General features: G+C 34.9%; 2 protein-coding genes and 1 long non-coding RNA gene across 6 annotated transcripts in view; 2 read left to right on the forward strand and 1 right to left on the reverse strand.

The window, feature by feature from the left end:
* LOC129801917 (PAN2-PAN3 deadenylation complex subunit PAN3) overlaps window positions 1–12,157 on the forward strand; it is a 36,330-nt gene extending 24,173 nt beyond the window's left edge. For all 4 annotated transcript variants that reach the window (XM_055847382.1, XM_055847384.1, XM_055847381.1 and 1 more), the window contains 5 exons: window positions 6,535–6,671; window positions 6,810–7,001; window positions 7,096–7,258; window positions 7,321–7,464; window positions 11,526–12,157. In XM_055847382.1, the coding sequence (XP_055703357.1) occupies window positions 6,535–6,671; window positions 6,810–7,001; window positions 7,096–7,258; window positions 7,321–7,425 (597 nt within the window). In that variant the 3' untranslated portion in view covers window positions 7,426–7,464; window positions 11,526–12,157. The remainder of the gene's footprint in view (window positions 1–6,534; window positions 6,672–6,809; window positions 7,002–7,095; window positions 7,259–7,320; window positions 7,465–11,525) is intronic.
* On the forward strand, window positions 956–6,322 carry LOC129801920 (uncharacterized). The gene is made up of 2 exons (XR_008751740.1): window positions 956–1,343; window positions 5,952–6,322. It is a non-coding gene; the product is annotated as an uncharacterized LOC129801920 (long non-coding RNA).
* A 3,594-nt stretch (window positions 12,158–15,751) lies between the features above and the next one.
* LOC129801919 (protein lin-7 homolog C) lies at window positions 15,752–21,213 on the reverse strand. Its single transcript, XM_055847386.1, has 3 exons — window positions 21,017–21,213; window positions 20,531–20,931; window positions 15,752–16,835 (listed from the first exon to the last, which is right to left on the reverse strand). The coding sequence occupies exons 1-3, from the start codon at window positions 21,054–21,056 to the stop codon at window positions 16,680–16,682; spliced, it is 597 nt and encodes a 198-aa protein (XP_055703361.1). The 5' UTR covers window positions 21,057–21,213; the 3' UTR covers window positions 15,752–16,679.
* Window positions 21,214–21,510: the final 297 nt, after the last annotated feature.

The following is a 21,510-nucleotide window of genomic DNA, read 5'->3' on the forward strand; positions in this document are numbered from 1 at the left end:
TATGTTCCAAAATAGTATAATATTTATCAATTTTTCTTTTGCACCCGCGATCTGATTTTTTGGTTTTTAATGTTTGGGTAATTTCATTTCTGCAAAGAGATATATGAAAGTCTCTCAAAAGCTAACAACTTTCTAGAAGTTAGAAAGCTTGTAAAACCAACACCAGAGGCGCTGAATTCTTGTACATCACTCCATAGAATCTAAAGGAAACTAAACTTTGCGAATTTTTTTAAAAGAGAGCAAGGGAAATTCAATTAGGTACACAGAAAAAAAACTTTAATTTGATCATAAATATTTGTGAATCTCTACTGGAAACTTACAAAATTCTAGTAAATCGTATAAACCACTAAAAAGTTCGAAAAGTTTGTACTTTTTCCACAAACATTGTTCGTAACATGATCACTTGACGAGCGTTTTTTGTTCTTTTACAAACATTTGTTAGTAAATGTTCGTAATCACACAAAAAATGTTTGTAAAATTGTGTCATTTGTTCGTAAAGTTTTGTTAGACAATCACAAATTTATGCAAAAAAAATAGTTCGAAAAATATTTCGATATCGAATTTTCGAAGGCCAGAGCTTAATTACTTTGAAAAGCCTATTTTACAACAGATACGCTTAAATTTGGATTTTTGACAGATCTTAAAAATTCCCAACCCGCCTACATTGGACTTAATCTTTCCGTACAGAAGTAGATCTTGAAAAATTAGAAAATCTATTTGAAGATCCAAAAAAGAGACTTTCTTACTTCTTGATAATTCCGCAAATTGGCTGAGGTACATCCTGTTCGAATTTCGAAGTGCTCAAGTGTCAAAATGCGACGGTCTTCACATTGTTGTGAGGAATAAAACAGAACAACGACGCTTACTGTTCTGGTCCCATTACTTAATCACTGAGTAACTCTTTTGCGAGCTTTTTAATGTGATATTTGATAAATTTTTACCTACCTTGTTCGAAAATTTAGTATGAAAATTCGAAATTGAATTTGAATTCTTCGAACATCAACGACTTTTTGTGCAAATAGAGTTCCATTTACCTTTCATCCAAGACACTATTGGAGAATCAAAATCTACTTCTGTTTGAGCCCAATCGGTCATAACTCGGTACAGTACCCATAATTGATGTATCTTTCTCATATATCTTTTATTTGTTCGAAAGGTTGATACAGCTAAAGGCCAAACGGTAAGAAATATCGACTCCCGGTGTACAACAATCCTGCCCCATAAGTCAACATTATTTAGAACAGGCCTTTCCCCTTCCCCATTCCCCTCCAAAAACAATGTTTTTTTTTGTTTATTTCGAAAACGGCTCCTAGATTTTTTTCATTTTCGAATAGGTTTTGGAGGTAGTCTCCCCAGTAACGCAAATTCGGTGTTTGTACAGTAGTACGACAAGTAGTACTCTGTATAGTACTTGCCTTATGGAAATTTTAATGACCGTGACACAAGACGTTCCAGGAACTTTGTTCGGGGTTGAGTGGTGAAAATGCTGTGGGGAATTCGCAATTTTTGAATTTTAAAATAACGACATTTTTTTAATTTCAACTGACCAACGGTTTTTTACCGGTTTTAACCGTATTTTTAATAATAAATCTAAAATATATACTGAAATTAAATTTATTTGCATTTAAATTTATAAAATACAATTAATTAATTTAATTACAAATTTTTATGTTATTTATATCGTACTTTCGCGATTTTAGTGGCATTTTGAGCATTTTTGGGATTTTTTAATTTTTCATTACATAATTAGATAGAAAATTGTGTACATTTTAAATCCGGTTTTATCTTAAATAGGTTTATACTGAACATTTTGCTTAATTTTAAATTTTCATAAATATTTTTTGCTGATTTTCTTAAAAAGATTATAAAAGAATGGCGTTTCATTCATTCTAGTGATAAAAATTAAATGATAATTAGGCACAAAAAACTATTTCTTTCAATAATAATTAACTATTGATTAATATTTTATTAAAAAAAAGTGTTCTTGTATTAATCCATGCAAAGTGTCACATTTGTGAAAAATCTGAGTCAAATCTCCGGAAATATTATCTGTAATACTGGTATTTTCTAAGAATAAGAGTGGCGTATCGCGCTAAAATAATATGTTTTGCATCAAAGATTCATTTTTTTCTCAAATATAGAAACTGTTTTTTGTTATGTTTTAGAAAGTTGTATAATATAAAATTATTTACATTTAAACGCAAAAACAACGTAGGGAAAGACAGAAAATATGTCCAGGAAATGACATTTCTGTATCTCAATAAGTGACGGCAATTAAGTTACTTATAGAAATAAAAACAAAAAAATAAATATTTTAGAACGAAAGTTATGTGTTAAATATGAGCAGTCCAATCTAAATACTTGTAAAAAGTTCCACTTGAAATATTAATTATTAAAATACGAAAGAAGTATAATGTTTTAGGGTTGCCATCTCAATATACCCAAATGCAAAATGTGCTACTTAAATCGTGAAAGTGCGAATACCATACAAAATCGAGAAAATTTGAAAAATTTATTAAAATTAATTAGAAATTATGTTTTCTGCCGATGTTTTCCTAACCGCTTATGTCCGTCCTTCTCGTCATTTGACGTAAGTTTATAGTTGCTGGCTCTCAATAAGTGCTAACTCGGTGCACTCCAGTTTTTCTGTAACGATGATACAAAATAGTTTTAAAAATCCCATATAAAAATATTTTCTTATTAAAAGTAAATAACGAAAAAACTATCAAATAAATTATTTTTAACATTTTAAAGACGATTGGGTCACCCGTGTGACCCGTAGATAAAATAATTTTTCCTGACTACCTAAATTTATTTCTTTTTAATGTTTGTGCCCTTTTTTCGCTATTTCTTAACTTTACTCTTCAAAAGTTAAAATGAAAGGAGGGGAGTGAATGGGTAAAATCAGAGGCATGACATTTCTTATGTTTCCCATTTGTTTCTAGCGCGCCGAAAAAAATTTTGGGTTTATTAGCTGTTTTCTGTCAATGTAGAATGAATTAGCAAAAAATATAAATCCAAAATAAAAGCCAACTTAATATTGAATAGGCAACCGAAAACCCCAAATTGGCAACCTACGTAGTTTTGGAGATATCTCGTGAAATGTGTACGAAATCAGGGAAAAATTTACACTAAAATCGGTCGTATTTTTCAGAGCTAATGTCACGGGTAAAATTATTTGTATTCAGTCGTTAGTGAATGGATTTTGTTTCATTAGAATTTATTTTATAAAATTTTACTATGTAAAAAATTAAGAAAAAAGCTTACATTTGAGATAAGGTGCAGGTGACTGCACTTTCTGATAAATATTAAAAAATCAACAATTTTTAATAATAAACGACATTGAAGATCTTCAATCTAAGGGTAAGATGCATGATATCTATAAGATCACCTGTAACTCATCCGATTGGGCTGAAATTTTACTATGTTGTAGCTGATGTCAAGACCTTTTCAGAACGTATCTATGATTCAGTCTACGTCAAGCATTTACCTAGGCTCACAGTTTTAAATTTTGAAATATTCATATTTTGGCGGCCTTTTTTTAGTCTTAATTATTTGAGACCTAAATGAAATATCTCAGTACACTAGATCCCGGCATTATGCACATTTTCGGGATCGAAAAAAAACGCGCGAAATGGCATTATGCATCGAGAAAATTTGCATACCTACAGGGGCTTTCTTTTGAATAAATTGACCGTTGAACGAATTCCGCGCAGAGTAAAAGTAGTTCAAACAAAAAGATTCAAATGTTTCAACTAATTCAACAATATAAATGCATTAACAAACAGTACATGGCCAGAGTTCTTCAATAAATGGTTAGAATAATAAAAAAAAATACCTTAAAAAAAAGAAATTAAAATTTTGTTCTGGAAAAGTAGCAAAATGTTTTCAAATTTCCCGCGACGCACCATAGTATGCATTCAGGCGTATTTCAAAAATGATTTCATAAATTGACTCCCGATGGTAGGCAAATTTGCATAATTGTGTGTGCATAATTCCGTCAGGTGCATAATCCCGAAGGACTTAATGCCGGGACTGAGTGTAATAATTAAAAATGGTGAAGACTTTTATTTTAAATATTTATTTACTTTTACATAATTTAAAAGATATAAACGAAAAATTCATATATTTATATTTTTATTTTTTAATCTTTGCGCCAACAGCTTTTCAGATCCTCAAATAATTTGCTGTTATAAGCAAAAACGTTACTTTTCTTTTTCTTTGTTTGTTAGACCACATCTTCTAACAATAGTGCTGTCTTTTTGTGATGGTTTCAATAATGGAAGCGCACCGTAGTTCTGTATTTATGAGAGTATCATATTTTTTAAAGTTGTAGGAATTTAGGATATTTTTTACAAATGTCCAGCTATTTGCTATATTTAAACTCAAAATTGAGCAATTTTCAAATTACTTCTTTATATTCCAATTTTTTTAAGCAAAACCCTTTTGTGAATAGAAAGTTACTACGCTCATATACATTATATTTTTCATTAGAGTGACAATTATCATTCATTGGTATCGTCAGAAAAATTTCTTGATTTTTTAGGTTATTTTTGTCCCTATCATGTAGAGGTAAAAAATGCACCGAATCAGATTGGATTTTACAAAGTTAGATGTAAAACGTGTCACTGATTTTGATTATCGGTTTCATTTTCATTGTTCATTTTCGGTCAGTAAAAAGTATTTCGTCCTTAAAGGGTTAAACCTAACACGCAGATCCACAAGGATTGAGGAAATACGATTATTTCATCCTTAATTACGATCTGAAACCCTAGAAAAGATACTTCCGGACAGAAAGTGTTTGAGAAATGAAAACATGTTGCCCTAAATTACCCTAAAAAAAATTAAAGAAAAAATCCTATCAAAGAAATCCTTTTTAAACCCAATATACTTATCCATGGAGGTTGAGGAAATTCTCACACCTTATTATAAATTGAATGTGGGGCCCAAAAAAGGCTTCCGGATGGAAAATGAATTAGAATGAGGTTAGAGCTTCCTAATGCAACCTTTTTTTCATCTACTGCCCAGATATTTTTTTTCTTATTAAACAACACTACTAACTTGAATTTGGGACTCTTCAAGAATATTTTATAAAAAAAATTTGCCTTGGGAGCCCCAAAAACCAAAGGACGCTCACTAAGCGTCACTTTTATATTTCAGTGTTTTTAAGACCTAAAAAATGAAAAACTCTACAGAACTGCAATCAAATTATCACGTACCTGTACTGCTCTCTGGAATCCTGCTGGTCAATTGCTTGAAAAAACACTAATTTTATCATTTTTCACTAATAAAAAAATCACAACTCTGAGGATTCAGCCATCTGACAGACGAATCCGGAACAAAGTTCCAGGAACGTCTTGTGTCACGCTGTAAAAATTTTCCATAACACAAGTACTATACAGAGTCCTACACGTCGTACTACTGTACAAACACCGAACTTTTGGTGGTGAATGTGGGGAAAATACCGTAGCGCCGCCGCATTGGTGGCCACCGCACAGAATTAAATTAGTTTTTGATGGTGACCACCACACTCTGAAGAAATTGGGGGGTCGCCACCGTCAAAATTTTTCGAACCCAAAACTCTTTCGTTACTGGGTCTCTCTCTCTCTTGTTTTACGTTTTGGCTGTCAGACTCAATCAGGTCCATATAGCCATTTCGCTCACTCTCATTTTCATACGAGTTCCATTTGTTTTCTTTTTTCCTATATGTTTGTTCCTCTCATCTCTTCCTATCATTTTTCTTTTTTGCTCCATCACAAATCCTTTTTTTGCTCCCTTATCTTTTATCATACTTTCTTCTTGATATTTTTGCGTTCAGTTTGTAGCTTTTAAGGACGGTGAAAAACTGTTTTCCAATTATTCACCGGACGCGCTTCGATCAAGGATCGAACCGAGGGCCTCTGCGTCACAAAGCCAACACTTTGCCCATTGAGCTACCGAGACCCCTGGAGGTAGTCTAGGTAAATATATTTCGTCCTAAGACACCTGTGTTCGAACAACATTTCGATATCGAATTTTCGAATGTCAAAATTTAAACACTTCCTATTTTTCAACCGATTTGCTTAAATTTGGGTTTTTTCGAAAGATTTTGAAGTTTATAATCTTATTGCATCTGACTTAATCGGTAATGAATCGATAATGTACCACTTTGTAAAGCATGGAAAGCTTTGCCTTTTTATTGTCCTGCCAGAGGGCAGAAACCGAAAATTTATTTCGCACTTTTGAAACGTTAATCCTATACTTACGTATTACGTTCAGATGTTACATGGCTAGACACATAAAAACTTTGAAATATTATCATCTTTAAAACGAAAATATAAAATTTGAACTTTGTCAGCATTTTCGAAAGGTATTGAACGAGTCTATGACATATCTAAAAATCTCCTAGAAATTCTACTCAAATTTTTGAAGTAGAAATGGAAAGATAACTTTGCCTAGGCCGGCCATCAAACAGTAAATGTTTCTCAGTTTCCAGAAAATCCTATTTGAAGAAGAAATATGAAATTGAAATGGTTATTTTTCCCTTGAAATTAGGAGGACTTAACATCTCTGGGTAAGTTAGTTTTAGCACTAGCTTGCCGTTGTCTTCATTCGATACACCGTGATCAGGTTCAGGCAAGCATCGAATTGGTGGCCAGACACTATTCAAGTGATTTGAGAAATTTAATTTTGTGAGTTATGCATTCCATTAAATTTACTTTTCAATTTAATGTATGTTAAAAAAAAATTAAAATATTTTTCTTTTGTGGTAATGGTTCATTGGAAAAATTGTTATTTTTGGGGACGGGGCATAAAATGCAAATCTTTAGGTACCTACTGACAACGACAAATCGACGTGCCGTCTCGGACTTGATGCCAATGATTGGTGCACGCTTCTACATTCAACTTGACGCCCTCCAGACGCAGTGTGATATGCAAGACGACGAATTGGCCAAGGAAATGGAAAATGGGAGACTCTACAGGCTACTTGTAAAATTAGGATGCATCAATGAACGTCCAGAGTAAATAAATTTTTAGTTTTTCAAAGTTTTTGCATTTGAATGGGGCGCCAAAGAGAGAATTAAAAATTCTATTTTTTTTTTAATTTAAATTTAGACTCAATATGGATGTGACTTGGTCAGAAACTGGAGATCGTTACATGTTGAAACTCTTCCGCGATTATTTATTTCACTCTGTGAGTGAAGATGGACGACCCTGGTTAGATCATGCACACATTGTCCAATGTCTCAATAAACTCGATGCTGGGACAATGGAGAGGGTGAGTTTGGTCAAAATTTTGGTCAAATGGAGGGATTTTGGTCATTGATTAATTTTCTGCAGGTACAATTGATGTCTAGAGATGAACAATCAGTCCTCGTGGTAACATATGCTGAGCTCAAGCATTGCCTTGAACAGGCATTTGGTGAATTGGCCGCCAGCGTGTGAATGCTAACATTTGATTCCTCCGAGAAATGAACTTCTTGAGTAAGTGCTATAAAATATGTTATATATTTGCTCAATTGATTTTTATTCCTTTTCAAAATGAAATTTGAAGGTATTTCATAAAAATTCGAAAAACTGATTTCTCTCGAAAGTCATTATTTAAAAAACAAAAACCGAATCTGAACCAGGAAATTATATAATGGCAAATTAATCATTAACTTCCTGCGACTCAGTTTCTTTGAAAAAGATTGAGTTCCTGGCTAAAACCCAGGTAAACTTAAGCGAAGATTGAGGATCAGTACTGCAGGAAGGAATTTATGTAAATATTTATCACTTTACAGTACAGAAAAATTCAGCAAATTGTCCTCAGTGGCAGAAACGCATAAAATTTGCTCGACACAATTCTTTAACCTCAAAATTCAACTCAAAATCGAATTTTCAAGTATTTTGAGTTGGAAGGACCCCGAGCTGCATGAATTTCGAGGTCGCCTGTAAGGAATCTCAACTGCCATGAGCTTATCTGGGCTTATCAGTGGTCATTGTCTATTTTAAATATTTTGAGTAATGGAAGGCCAACGAAAGTAAGAAAAAGTTCATTAAAATCGGTTAATAAACATTACAGACAGAGCCCGGTCGATTTTTGTATAGTAAGGGTCAGGTTACAGTGGGGTAGTAGGAAAAGATACGATCCATCATCAGAAACGCCTTGATCTCAGATACAATATACTAAAATATCATCAAAATCGCTTTATAAACACCGAAGATATGGTTCGGTCAAGTTACCATCATTTATAGCTCGAATCCACAGTAGAGCGACGGCAAAGTCCGATCCACTGTTGAAAAGGTCTCGACCTTAGCTTCAACATACTAAAATTGATTGATTGATTTGTTTATTGTCATTTCTGATTTTTGTCCTACCCCCCATGCGGCCATCGCCGTATTAGCATCGATTCCAACCTCCAGGACGGAAACGATGGAAAGTCCCTTCATTGGTTGTATATTTCGCGACCATACATTAGCACATAGGTCACATTACATGGGAAAATGGGTATGTTCACAGAGAGAATTTAAAGAAAATCTAGCCATAAAGACTGTTTGGCTTCTTGCATAGCACGCAAAAGTTAATTTAATGGTGTGGATTGACATGGATTGAAACGGTTAAAACACTTGTTTGTAGACACAGTATGAAACACTAAGCATACGTCGACTTCAGCGTTCCCTCGATATCCTCACCGCTTGCAGCATAGATCCAGGACCTGACATTCTCCATTGAGAGCACAGGCTCAATGCCATATTACTGACAATGAGTGGAACCGAAAAATTTACTGATCGCACAATTCCTGTAGATCTTGGTTGGGGCACTACACAAAGCACTATAGTATGTTGATTAGTATGTTGAAGCTAAGGTCTCGACCTTAGCTTCGACATACTAAAATTTCATCGAAAATGAAAGTTTCGAAATACATGACATCGAATTCTCTAAAATCGACTTTTCAATTAAGCGGACCCTCGGTAAAATCGAATAAAGATGTTCGGAAGAGTTGTAGCATTTAACGAAAGACTCCCAAATCATCAAACTTTTTCAAATTCTGACAATTAGAAACGGAAATATGGCCATATGAAAATTAAATTTTTGACTCCTTTTATCCGGGGTGAGATGGGCCGGGGGCTTAAGGTTTTTGTACTAGAAAGCTTTTAGACCCAGCTAGTCAGGAGAGATCGAGAAGAAAGTGGGAGATATTTCTATCGATGATAAAAGTTCAGATGTCCACTAATCTCGCTAGAGTGCATTATGACCAAAATGTAAAGTGAGTGCAAGTAAATGTAATAGTGCAAATTCCTAGTGTTCAAAATTCATCCCGAGAGGCCCCAGTAGTTCAATTTCGTTACAATACTAAAATTTGCGACCTATCCATGCCATATAGGAGCTGAGTTACTAAAAATTAAATTTAGGAGTATTCCAAAATGGCGGAAGGGGATGAGGGGGTTGATCTGATGACGTTAACCCGATATTAAACTTTTGCCGAAAACTGTTTATCCATTTTTTTTATACTCTCACCTCACCAGAAGCGTTTGTACTACGGAGAATCGGCTGGCCACGAAAATCGGTTTTCGGCACGTATGATATTCCGTAATCTATCATCATCATTACCATATTTTTTTCAACCGCTTATCCCTATTAGGATCGCGCATCCATGACATCCAGTTTATCAGCCTATGTCTATCAATCAGACGAATGTTTGGATTCGATTTCAGGACGTTCCAAGGCAAGATCCTAAAATTTGATTCAGTCACCTTGTCCTAGGTCTGCCTTGAGGTCAAGATCTCATCATATTGGCTTTCATAGCTTTTCTGGGGAATCTTTCTTCATTCACTCGTTAAGCATGACCATACCATCGAAGTTGTGATCTCTCAACCCGAAGAAGCAACTCCACAACTTTTGACTCCTCATGAACGGCTCCGTTTCTCACTCGATCGCGGAGAGTGATTCCCTTAACCGCCCGAAGGTACCCCATCTCGGCAACTTGTACTCGCGATCTTACTTATTCGGTCGTTACCCAATACCATACGTGAGAATAGAAATGAACACAGCTTTGAAAACCGATAATTTGGCTAAACGACTAAGTTCGCCTTTCTACACCAAACCAATCAACATTACTGCAGCAGCTTGATCGATTCGATAGACCGATTCGCGACGATAGTTCGGTGTCCAACCTACTATCACTTGTGAATAACACCCCAAGATACTTGAGCTTTTCCACCTGTTTCAATGGAACTCCACTAACATGTAGAGTGCATTGTACAGGCTATCGGGAAATCACCATTACCTGAGACTTATCCACGGCCACCTTCACACCTGTTTCGGCAAAAACTTTTACAAATCGGGTAACTACGCGCTAAAGCTTTTCTTCGGAAGATCCAAAAATAACCAAATCATCTGCAAAGAGGAAATGGCTCACCCTGAAATCCCCAATACGGATCGCATTCGACCCCCGACAGCGCACCATCATCTTGTCCGTATAGTATGAACAACAATAACGATAGAACATACTCCTGGCGCAGTCCAATACCCACTTGAAAACCTTCCAACTTGGGTCCGTTTGGTGGTCTAAGAGAGCCATAAACTGTACATGCAAATTTAGAGTCCGATCTGATGAGGTCGCGCTTTACCTCGAACCACAGAAGCTGAGATTGTGAAGAATCTCAGCTAAAATTTAACACAAATTTTGACTTGGTTTTACTAGCTTCAGGACACTCAATGGGTCTAGTGGTAGAGTACTCATTTTATAAAGCTCACGTCCCGGGTCGTATTTTTCTTCGCGTTGAGGGTTTTCGAATATGCAAATTCGCAAATTCCAAAGGCATTCAGTGCTTCACTGCAGCAGCCTAGCTTCACGTTACCTTCAAACGTGAAGCAAGTAAGTTATAATTGTTATTATAATTTAGATCAATTCAAATTATTTAATTATTTTAAACTTACATCGTGATTTTAAATTATTGAATAAAATGTTGAATTTTATTTTCAACTCCTTAGATATACAGGTTACGAACATCGAAATTTTTACGTTTTTAGCATTTAATATTCTTTTTAATGATCTACCAAATTTGGTTTGTACTAAGTTTATTGAAATACTGACCAAAAATTTTGCAACCTTTTTTATTGAGGCGTGGCCAGTTTGAAATAGGCGGAGTAAAGAAAATTGCCTATAAATAAAAAGATGAGGGAGACTAACAAATCGATGCCATAGAATTTCATTGTAGAGGAATTAAAAAATTAAAATTAAATGATTATGTTTCCTGAAGGTGTGACCATTACAACTTCTGGGCGGGGCTTAAACTGAAAGTGAACCATTGCCTTCGAGCAAAATAGTGTATCTTTTTTCCAGATTTTCAAGTTAAATAGAACCATTTTATCAAATAAGAACTTAAGTTAAATATTGCTTTTCAAGTTTTATTAGGTTGAGTCCTCCCTTGTAAATTAAATTGTAACCATTGATTAGCTCTTCTAAAAAACTGAATCACGTCGGCATTAATGTTATATTTTAGTGAATATAAAATTCGTGTTTTTTTTGTATATTTAAACTGAATAATTTCTTTTTCAGAATACTGAAGACATGCAGCTAATTTTTTGTGAGACAGAGAGAGAAAGAGAGCGCGATTTAAACTTATATGGTTAACAGAGTACTTGAAGATGAAAGTGAAATAATAGTGTTGGTATAATTTATTTTTTTAAAAAACAATGGAAAGATACACCTAATTATTTAAAAAAAAAAACATGTAAGAGACAAAAGAAAACGCCAATTTTTCTGAAATATGTGAATGAAAATCCCGGAAAAGTATTTCGCGGATTGTTGCGAAATTTACAATAATATGCAGCAAGAAATTGTGAATTTTTTTCAACACATTTTTGTACACAATCATTGTTCTTTTTTTGTGATGATAGAATGTCTTTCATGCGTCTATTTTTTAAAGATCACTTTCTATTTTTTTTCTTTCTGATGAAACTAAAATTTTCAGTTCTTTTTTTAGATGAGTTATTTTTTTTTTTAGAATTATGTGCACTCAATATGAATTTTTCTTCTTTCCAACATTTAAAAATGTATAATAATTTTTTTGTGATGCAAATGTAAGAGAAGGTTAGATGGAGTTTGATAGAAAGTTAAGAATTTGTTCTTTTGTAAAATTTTCATTTATTTTTTTGGTCAGAAATAGAAAGAACTTTGAGAATTTTTAAGTCTTTTTTTTACTTTCTAATTCACTTTGAGGTTTAATGACTTTACATTCTTTTTTCCTAATGTGGTTAAATTAGGTGAATTAAAAAAAATAACCCTCAAGCAGGCAAGTGAGTGCTTCGAATATAATGAATTTTATTTTACAATATGAAATTTGGCCTAAAGAAATAATATGACGCTTTTAGCTATCGCCACATTGATGCAGGAGAAATAGACGTGAATATTCCGTAAGAACGCAGAATGATTGACGAGTTTTCTTCAGTCAGTTTTTAAAATATTCCATTTTTGCATCTATTTTAGTCAAAAGTAAATCGTTTTTTTTATATTCAAAGCGAGTTGTATTTTGAAAAGCGGTAGTCGTAAATTATTATTAGGAGTATGAATAAGTTTTAGCCGCTTTTTCATGAATGCTTTACGTGGGCGGAGGCAGGGGGCAGGTCTACCATTAATTGTTTATTTTTGGTAAACTAGAGACTGATCGTCCGAGCAGCCGATCAGAGTGACTGATCGAGATGATAAGCCGACCAGAGTGACTGATCCGCACGATCAGCCGATCAGAGTAACTGATCGGCGTGATCAGTGACTTATCGGCGACTCTACCCCCTATCTTTACAACAATGAGTATGTAATACATCACATGAAGTACCGTTCATCGCTACTTACTGCTTTTTCTTATTTCCATGGCAGCATACAAATTTCGGCTTTAAAGAACTCAATCCAGAAATCGGTCAAGTTTTGCTTCTTTTTCATGCGAATCAAAGTACTTGTCTGCCAGATCGTGAGTCTTCATTCGAAAAGTACTAATCTTACTTACTTAGTTGACTACAACGTTTCATTAATGGACCGTGCCACTTACACTAACCTCCTCTATTCCTAGCACTTCTCCGCCAACTCTATCCAGAACCATGACACACCAAGCTGTACGTAGCTTGGGCCGTTATCCTAAAGTTGTCCTGAAATTGTCCTATCCGAGATTAGTTGCAAATATTCGTAAACAGGGGCGTTGGAACGAATTTTGCTCAGGCAGGGAGAAATCTTATAAATCAGAGGTGTGCAGGAACCGTTGAAACCGAATAAACGTCAAAATAAGTTTGCTCAGGTAGGGTTTTGACCATTGACGAACAAGCTTTATTTGACGTTTTTTTTCGGTTTCAAACGGTTCTTGCACACCTGTGTTATAAATTCATTAATAAGACAATTGCAGCCTATGCTGTCAAGCTCTTCTTTATGTGTGTAAAGCAGGCACAAGCTGATTGAGGCAGGATAAACTCATGCTACTTCTCAAGAAAATCTTTACTCTTTTTAATAGATCAAAGCTTCTCTCAGCTGAAGTCAAAGTGGGAAATTCGGTCTAATTTTTTTGTTCTTCAATTTGACTTTATTTTGCCAACGTTTCGATCCTGGATGGGATCTTCTTCAGGGCATCAAAGTGCTTAGGAGAACCACCGTCAGGGAAAATATACAAAATTCCACTACTTTTTACTCTTTCAGAGAGCTTTGAAGTATCACCTCTCATCACCAGATGAAGACTAGATGTGAAGACAGTCTTCATCTGGTGATGAGAGGTGATACGTCAAAGCTCTCTGGAAGAGTAAAAAGTAGTGCAATTCTGTGTATTTTCCCTGACGCTGGTTCTCCTAAGCACTTTGATGCCCTGAAGAAGATCCCATCCAGGATCGAAACGTTGGCAAAATAAAGTCAAATTGAAGAATAAAAAAATTAGACCGAATTTCCCACTTTTACTTCAGCTTGTATACATCTACGGTCGAAATATAGCACTAGCTTCTCTCAGCCTTCGCCGAAGTGATGAAGCCACACTTAAAATTTCGAAAATATTTTTTTTTAATTTTTAAATAGAGCTTGTGCTTCTTTATGAATTTCTGAAATCCTTCAAAACACTTCCTATCATCTGATAATGTGTAAAAGTTTGAAGCATTGTACATTCATTTCGGAGCATTTTTGTGTCAAATCTTCGTTCTGCATGCTCTATCATTGTGGAACTCCATTTTCTCGGTGGGATCTAAATTAGTCCTTCCAGAGCCTCCATTACTTGGATGTAGGGCTGAGTTCTACATAAAAACTTTTGCAGTTGCCAATGCCAAGATGATGCATCGTCGGTTGCCTCAGCAACTGTGCTAACTGCATCTGCTTTGTGTCTACATTCATTGCAAACGCCGCGCAGCGATGCGTTGCTTACAACGAATGCTGACACAGAGCAAATGCAGTTAGCACAGTTGCTGAGGCAACCGACGACATATACCTTATAGTCCGTCGTCCGCGTGGCAAGTCGTATTTTGAAAGACCCAAAAAGGTTTCGTGTTTTTCGCCATACTATCCCAGAGAGATTAAAAAGATTGGAATTTTTTTTAGAGTTTTTCTAATTAAGATGGGTAACGGTTAATTTAGCAGCCTCTTTGAAACCATTGTGAGTTTGGTATTCTGTTTGCAGAACTTTACTAAGACGTTTCAACTTAGTTCAAGAATGTCGTAGCAGATGTAAAGGGAACGATGATCAAATTTTCCTAGTCTTTTAAGAGCCCATTTGCCTTTGCTCTTACCTCTGGTCTCTCGTTCTTACCTTCAGCAGTATCTTCTATCAAAATTTTATAGTTTTTTTTATAATGGTGTCCACAGCATTTACTCTAATGCCCAACGCACAATAACTTTTGTTTGTAAACATGTTTTTGATATTTCACTGAGAGTGAATGAGATTTAATTTAGTCATCTCGCTCACTCTCATTGACAGTTCTGAAAACGTGTTTACAAAACAAAAGGTGTTATGCGCTTGGCATAACGGTCCAGCGTATGGAATACAATGGTCGTGGAGCAGATGCGAGAATTTTATTTTCGTACTGAAGGCATTCGAAGGCAGGTACCCGTTATGGAAAATGGAGAGGCAGGCTAGTTCAGTTAGTCACTTGAAGATTAACGACTCATACAATTTCATACTCTAAATATTTTTCTGGATTTTTTGATCAAGAGAATATTTTCAAAAAACATTTAATATATTTTAAAAAAAATCGATGTAGGGGAAGTGCCCATGCTTCGTACGATTGTAAACTTCGTAATTACTAAACTTTTTCTGTGTTTCTCAATAATTGTGACTCATCGTACCCACATTTTAAAAACTAGGGAGAAGTGCCCGGTTTTTAAAATACATTGCAGAGTCACATTTATTCAGAAACTTAGGAAAAATTTAGTCATTATGAAGCTTGGAATCATACGAAGCATGGGCGCTTTCCCCTAGCCTCTCACAGTCTGGATCCTTGTTTTTATTAAAATTGTATTTGTAAAATCTGCCTAAAATGTTGATTATTATAAAACATTTTTTGCTCATATAGAATAAATCTTGTACTCCACCTTGCCCGTTTGAGGGTTAAATACTCAGTTATGGCTTTTAACGCAAAAATCCGTCCTTTCAGAATTTTATTTAAAAAGAACTTTTTTTCGTAGTAACTAAAAGAAATTTGAAGTATCTTCAATGTCAGTAATTTTTTATATTTTGTATAGAAGACTTTCTGATTAGTGTCTGCAACAATTCCATCAATTTGCAAAACGAAAATCACCTAAAAACCGCAAAAAGAAAACATTTTACACAGTTTTAAATTGTGTTTTATTTAACACTTGACACACAATGTTTTACAATGCTGTGGATTGATGATAAAAGAAAATTATGTAAAATAAATTAACAGAAATATTGATTTGATTTTGCATCCAAAATAATGTAAAGGATACGATGACGTCATTGTACGTAGAGCAACATGTGACTCAAGAAAACTATTTTTAAAAATAGAAGAGTGCGCAAATAGAAAAAAAACATAAAAGATTTATAATTTGTTTATACAATTGTTCAAATATTTTATATAAACTTTTGCGAAATTCTGAATTTTTGTAAATTTGCCGCTCTTGAAATTCATTTCGAGTGACTTGAATAAGATTTTGTTTATTAAAAAAAGCAACATTCTCAAAAATGCAGAGGATAACCTGTAAGTGAAAGATGAAAATACAAAAAAAACGTAATGGAAAGGGGCACAAAAAAAACCTTGAAGACAAATTCTTGGATCTATTGAAATCTTCAGTAAAACCTTTCATAGATTAACTTATGTTTTCATTTTTATTTTCAAATAAAATGAAAAGAAAATGAAAGAAAAATTATACACTTTTAGAAGCGCAAAATGAGATGCGTAGGAACTGAGTAAAAAAAAAATGTGAAGAAAAATTGAAATTATATGTTTAATAAAAATGAATTGAAAAAATACTCATAGTTGTCTTATTAATTTAAATAAAAGAAAAATTCTCTGGAATTCCTAGACTACTTAAAAAAAAAAAACAAGTTGGCAGACAGACTACCTCCTCTAAAAATTAAAAGGACAAGCAAAGAAAACTTCTTGCATAAAGTTCTAATTCAGTGACAGTGGATTTTGTGGATTTAATATTTTGCGTTTATCTGGCACAATTTCCGTTCCACATTTTGATGTTTTCAAACAAAAACAAAAACGAAAAACTTTTCAGAGCGCTGATTTTCTACTGGAACTGACGTCGACGGGCTGCTCGTTGCTTGTCAAATCGCAACTCCATCTCCTCCAGCACCTTTGGCGTGTACCTCACAACAAGCTTAACCGATCCGATTGCTTGCTTGAGAAGTTCCACAGCTTTCTCATGATTCTCCCCCTCGACAGACTACACACAAAAGACGAGAAGAGAGATTACTGTTCAGTATTGATTCTCTTCAGCTGCAAATGTTGCAAGTATTTATGCAAATTAACCAAATCCAGTGAATTAAAAGTGAAATGAGTTCACAATTATTATTCAATCTTTCCTCTCAAAACATTTAATTATGCTTAATTAATTCTCTGAAGCCTTATTTAACAAAAATCATATCCAAAATGAATATTTTTATTTCAAAAACTTATTTTTATTAAGAGTTGTATATTACCAAGTTTAATGTGTATCAAGTTGAATGTTTTAGGGCTCATGGCTCATGGCAAAGTTGAATTGCGTGCCACCTTGAAATGAAAGGTGCTGCAAAATTATGTTTTGATTGATTTGAATGCAAAATGCAACCGCAGCATTCCCGGTATCAATCAAGTGCTATATTTATACTATTAATTTTTAAATTGTTTCAAAATACTAAAGAAAAGAGGTACACTCCTACAATTTCCGTTAATGTTTGAGACTGGATCCATAGAACATTTTACACTTAAATTCTTATGGATCATGCATTCACGCCATAAAACGCATAATTTATTTAAAACGGTGATCTTAGCATCAACAAACTTTACCGAACGGCTTAACGAAATAGAACAGCCTGGGTCAAAATGTTATAAATCGGACATTTCTTTTTATGAAAGATTTCTCAACAGCTTTGCCAAAAACAACTTTCCTCTATTTCGAAGGAAGGGGGTCCTAGATATAATTTTGAAAGGAAAAAAATCCAAAAAGGACGAAATTCGAAATTCTGAAGGATTAAAATCCAGAGTAAGTCGAAAAATCCCGAATGGATCAAAATTCCGAAAAATTTAAATCCCAAATGGATCGAAAGCCGAAATCCTGAAGGATCAAAATGACAAAGGATTAAATCTCGAATGGACCTAAATTAGAAATTCCGAAAGATCAAAATCTCGAGTGAGTCGAAAACTTAAAAAGTCAAAATCCCGAAGGTGTAAAATCTTGAGTGAGTCAAAAACCCTAATATGTGAAAAACTCGAATGGGTCGAATTCTAAATCGTGAAGGCAAAGGATGAAAATCCCAAATGAATGGAAAACAAGAAAAGTCAAAACTCCGAAGAATCAAAATCCCGAATGAGTCAAGAAATCCAATGGGTCAAGGTTCTGAAGGATCAAATGTTAAATGGGTTGAATTAGAAATCTAATAAGGACAAAATTTCGAGGGATCGAAATCCTGATGGACTAAATCTCGAATGGGTATAAATTAGGAATCCAGAGTGAGTCGAAAACCTGAAAAGTCAAAATCCTGTATAGGTCGAAATTCCGAAATGGATCGAAATCCGAAATCCTGAAGGATCAAACCTCGAATGGGTCGAAATCGAAATCGCGAAGGATCAAAACCGCGAGTAAGTCAAAAACCCGAATGTGTCAAAATGCCGGTGAATCAAATCTTGAATGAGTAATTTCGAAATCGTAAAGGATCAAAACCTCGAATGATTCAAAAACCCTAAAAGTCAAAATTCAAAAGGATCAAAGTCGAGTGAGTCAAAAACCGCAATGGGTCAAAATCCCAGTGGATCAAATCTCGAATGGGTCTAAGTTAGAAATCCCGAGGAATCAAAATCCGGAGTGACTCGAAAGCCTGAAAAGGAAAAATCCCGTATGGGTCGAAATTTCGAAAAATTTAAATCCCAAATGATCCGATATTTGAAATCCCTAAGGATCAGATCTCGTATGGGTCGAATTCAAAATCTCGAAGGATTATAATCCCAAGTGAGCGAAAACCCGAAAAGTCAAAATCTCGAATTTGTCGAAGTTCTAAATCCTGAAGGATCAAATTTCCGAATGGATTGAATCACATTTCCTGATAATTTCCTAAAAATCCAACAGGTACTTTATATGGACTTAGCGGAGGCTTTTTAATAACATTCCTTAACAGTTAACAGTTAACAGTAACAGTTCCTATCATTAGATTTTCGTAAATTTTTTACCTCTGTCTCAACTGTTCTGAAAATACAGAAAATGCGAACTGGAGACGCAGTTAATATTAATAATAATAATAATAATAATAATACTAGCACAACATTCCATGAAGGAACAAGACCTTCCCGCAAGGGGATTTCTAGGCATTCATTATTATTTTTTTCTTGTACGGGATGAGGTTGACAGTTCGATGCCCGTGGAATCAAGTGCAGTGAAGCTCACTGGATGCAACCCGAACACCTTTAACGCCAGAAAAATTCCTGGTGACCTAAAGGGGATTGAAACCCGGAACACTTGATTCCTTGACTAATTGAGTTCCCGCAGTTAATATTACTCGGTATATTTTTTTCTACATCATATCTTGAGTGATTTTTTGTAAGATTCTTTAAAAAAAAAACTTGGTGACAATCCTAGAACGGACAGCGGAATCATATTTAATTGGTTCAAATTATCCTGAAAACACTCACTCTATGTGCTCCTAGCCAGAATTCTATTCTCCAAAACAATCTCAGCAAAAAGGCAAGGAAAATATTTTTCTAGTTGCACAAAAAGTTGTTAATATTCGAAAAATTGCCAAAAGAGTTGCTGAGTGTTTATAAAGGAAGTCTCATTGCTTTGATTTTTTTATAGCCCATAAATCGTTTCAAGGACAATTTGCATGTCCTTAATTCTTCGTCCTGTCTTCCTGAAGGACCTCATGTCATTTTTTTTATACTTTAGTTTTTAGTAATCTTCTATAAACGGAAATATAATATACAATAGTAACGGTAAATCATCTTTTTGATGTTTTTCAAGATCAAAGGCTCAGAAGGTTCTAGAGGGTGTTTTCGTTGACCTATTGAAGTAATTTTGGGTTCTTTAGACAGGTCTTGGAATTTACAATAAAACCGAACCGGTGCCAATCGGTTATGAAACGGTAATGAACCGATTCATAAGCTAAAACTAATTTTTATTCAAAATTCAATTATATTAGTCCTAAGTTATTTTGAGCAATGTTTTGAGTGATTTATAAATCGATTAAAATCGGTTTTAAACCGGTAATTAACCTGTTATGAACCGGTAAGCAATTTTCAGTATAATAGCAACTTTGGTTTCGTTAGAAAGGTATTGGAATTTTTGTCAAGTCTGATCCGGTTCCAACTGATAATGATCCGATAATAAACCCATTAGGAATGAAAAATTAGTTTTCATCCAAAATAGAATTAAAGAAGTAAAAAAATTAAAGAAGTAAAGCCATTGTCTAAACCAATTTACCGATAGGGCAAAGTTTGGAAAGGAAAGCACTTAAGGAGGAGCTCAATTTCACATGATTTGTGTGCCGAAGCCAGCTTTCGTAGTCCGACTTTCGGTGTCGCCGACTTTGTCCGACATTAAGTACTGCCCGACATTAAACACTGCCCGATTTTTAGTAAAGTACCCTAATGCCTTAGACACACTTACGACTTAAGCCGAGAGACGACTTAGTGGAAAATGATGGAAATTTAGTTTGACCATTATTTCTAATATAATTAAGCTAAGCCGTCTCTCGGCTAATCCTCAGGTCTGTCAAGGCCCTACGCAAGTATTGAAAGTAGACGGGAAGGACGAGATTTTCATCAAGGCTTGAAAATTAACAAATTGTAATAAAATCAATTTTGAAATGAGAATTAAATCTTGATCTAAATTCAGATTTAATTTAATCTTTGAAAAAGGGATTGAGAGAGAAAGTCAGTGAAGATACTCACCACACCATTGACAGAGAGCAATTGATCTCCTCTCTTGAGTCCTCCATGGCGATCAGCCACCCCTCCTGGGATGATCCGGGAGATGTAAATGGGTGAGTTTTGCTCCTTACCACCCATTACATTGAATCCTAGACCCTCATCTGTCTTTGGCAGTTCCACGACACGAGGATGAGCATGTCCCTCGCTGGCAGCAAATGCGGCAACTGTTGCCTTGGCAGTGGCTGATGCCCTAACGTCCTGCGATCCCTGGACATCCACAGTCTCATAGACATGCTCGTACACTTCCCTCACGGCATTGAAGAAGTCACTCTGGAGCACCTTCTGCAGAGCAGCCACCTTTGTCGTGGGAATCTCCCCACTCATCTCGAGCTTCGCCAGCAGCTCAATGGTCCGTTTGATGTCTATTTTAGTGGCAGAAAAGAAGAATGTGAGCACCTGGATGGGCTGGGAAAAACCTGCGAAAAGGGCGGATTTCCTGCTACTCACCATTTGCAAGGGTCAATGGTTCCACACCCATGCTGGCCATACAATTCTTCTATAAATCCGATGTCTTTGAAATGCTTTGCACTATTTCTCACCCGGATAATTCACTTTCCCTGGGAAAATCGCCCTTGGAGTGCTCAAGAAAATTTTTGAGATCAAACAAAAGTTTTGCTCGATACTGGCTTCTTACTTTAATTCAAAATTTCAGTTGAAGCACATTTAAAAAAAAATGAAATGAAACCTCAAATAAAGATTTTTCTGTGAACTGAAAAATAAATTTCACAGCTCTTTGGGTTTTCCTTCAATTAATTTTTTTTAGTTTTATATAAAATTAAATTTTTCTCGAGAAATTTATTTTCTGGTAACTGCAATCAGAAATCCCCAACAGCATACCGCAAACACAAAGTATAATTTTTTTCAGTGTTTAAATTTGTAACATCTGCAGCATGGTTTACTTAGAGGCGGAATTCGCTGTCAGCAGTATTTGCAAGAAGTGC

The sequence above is a fragment of the Phlebotomus papatasi genome, chromosome 2, assembly GCF_024763615.1.
Source record: "Phlebotomus papatasi isolate M1 chromosome 2, Ppap_2.1, whole genome shotgun sequence".
NCBI classification, from domain to species: domain Eukaryota; kingdom Metazoa; phylum Arthropoda; class Insecta; order Diptera; family Psychodidae; genus Phlebotomus; species Phlebotomus papatasi.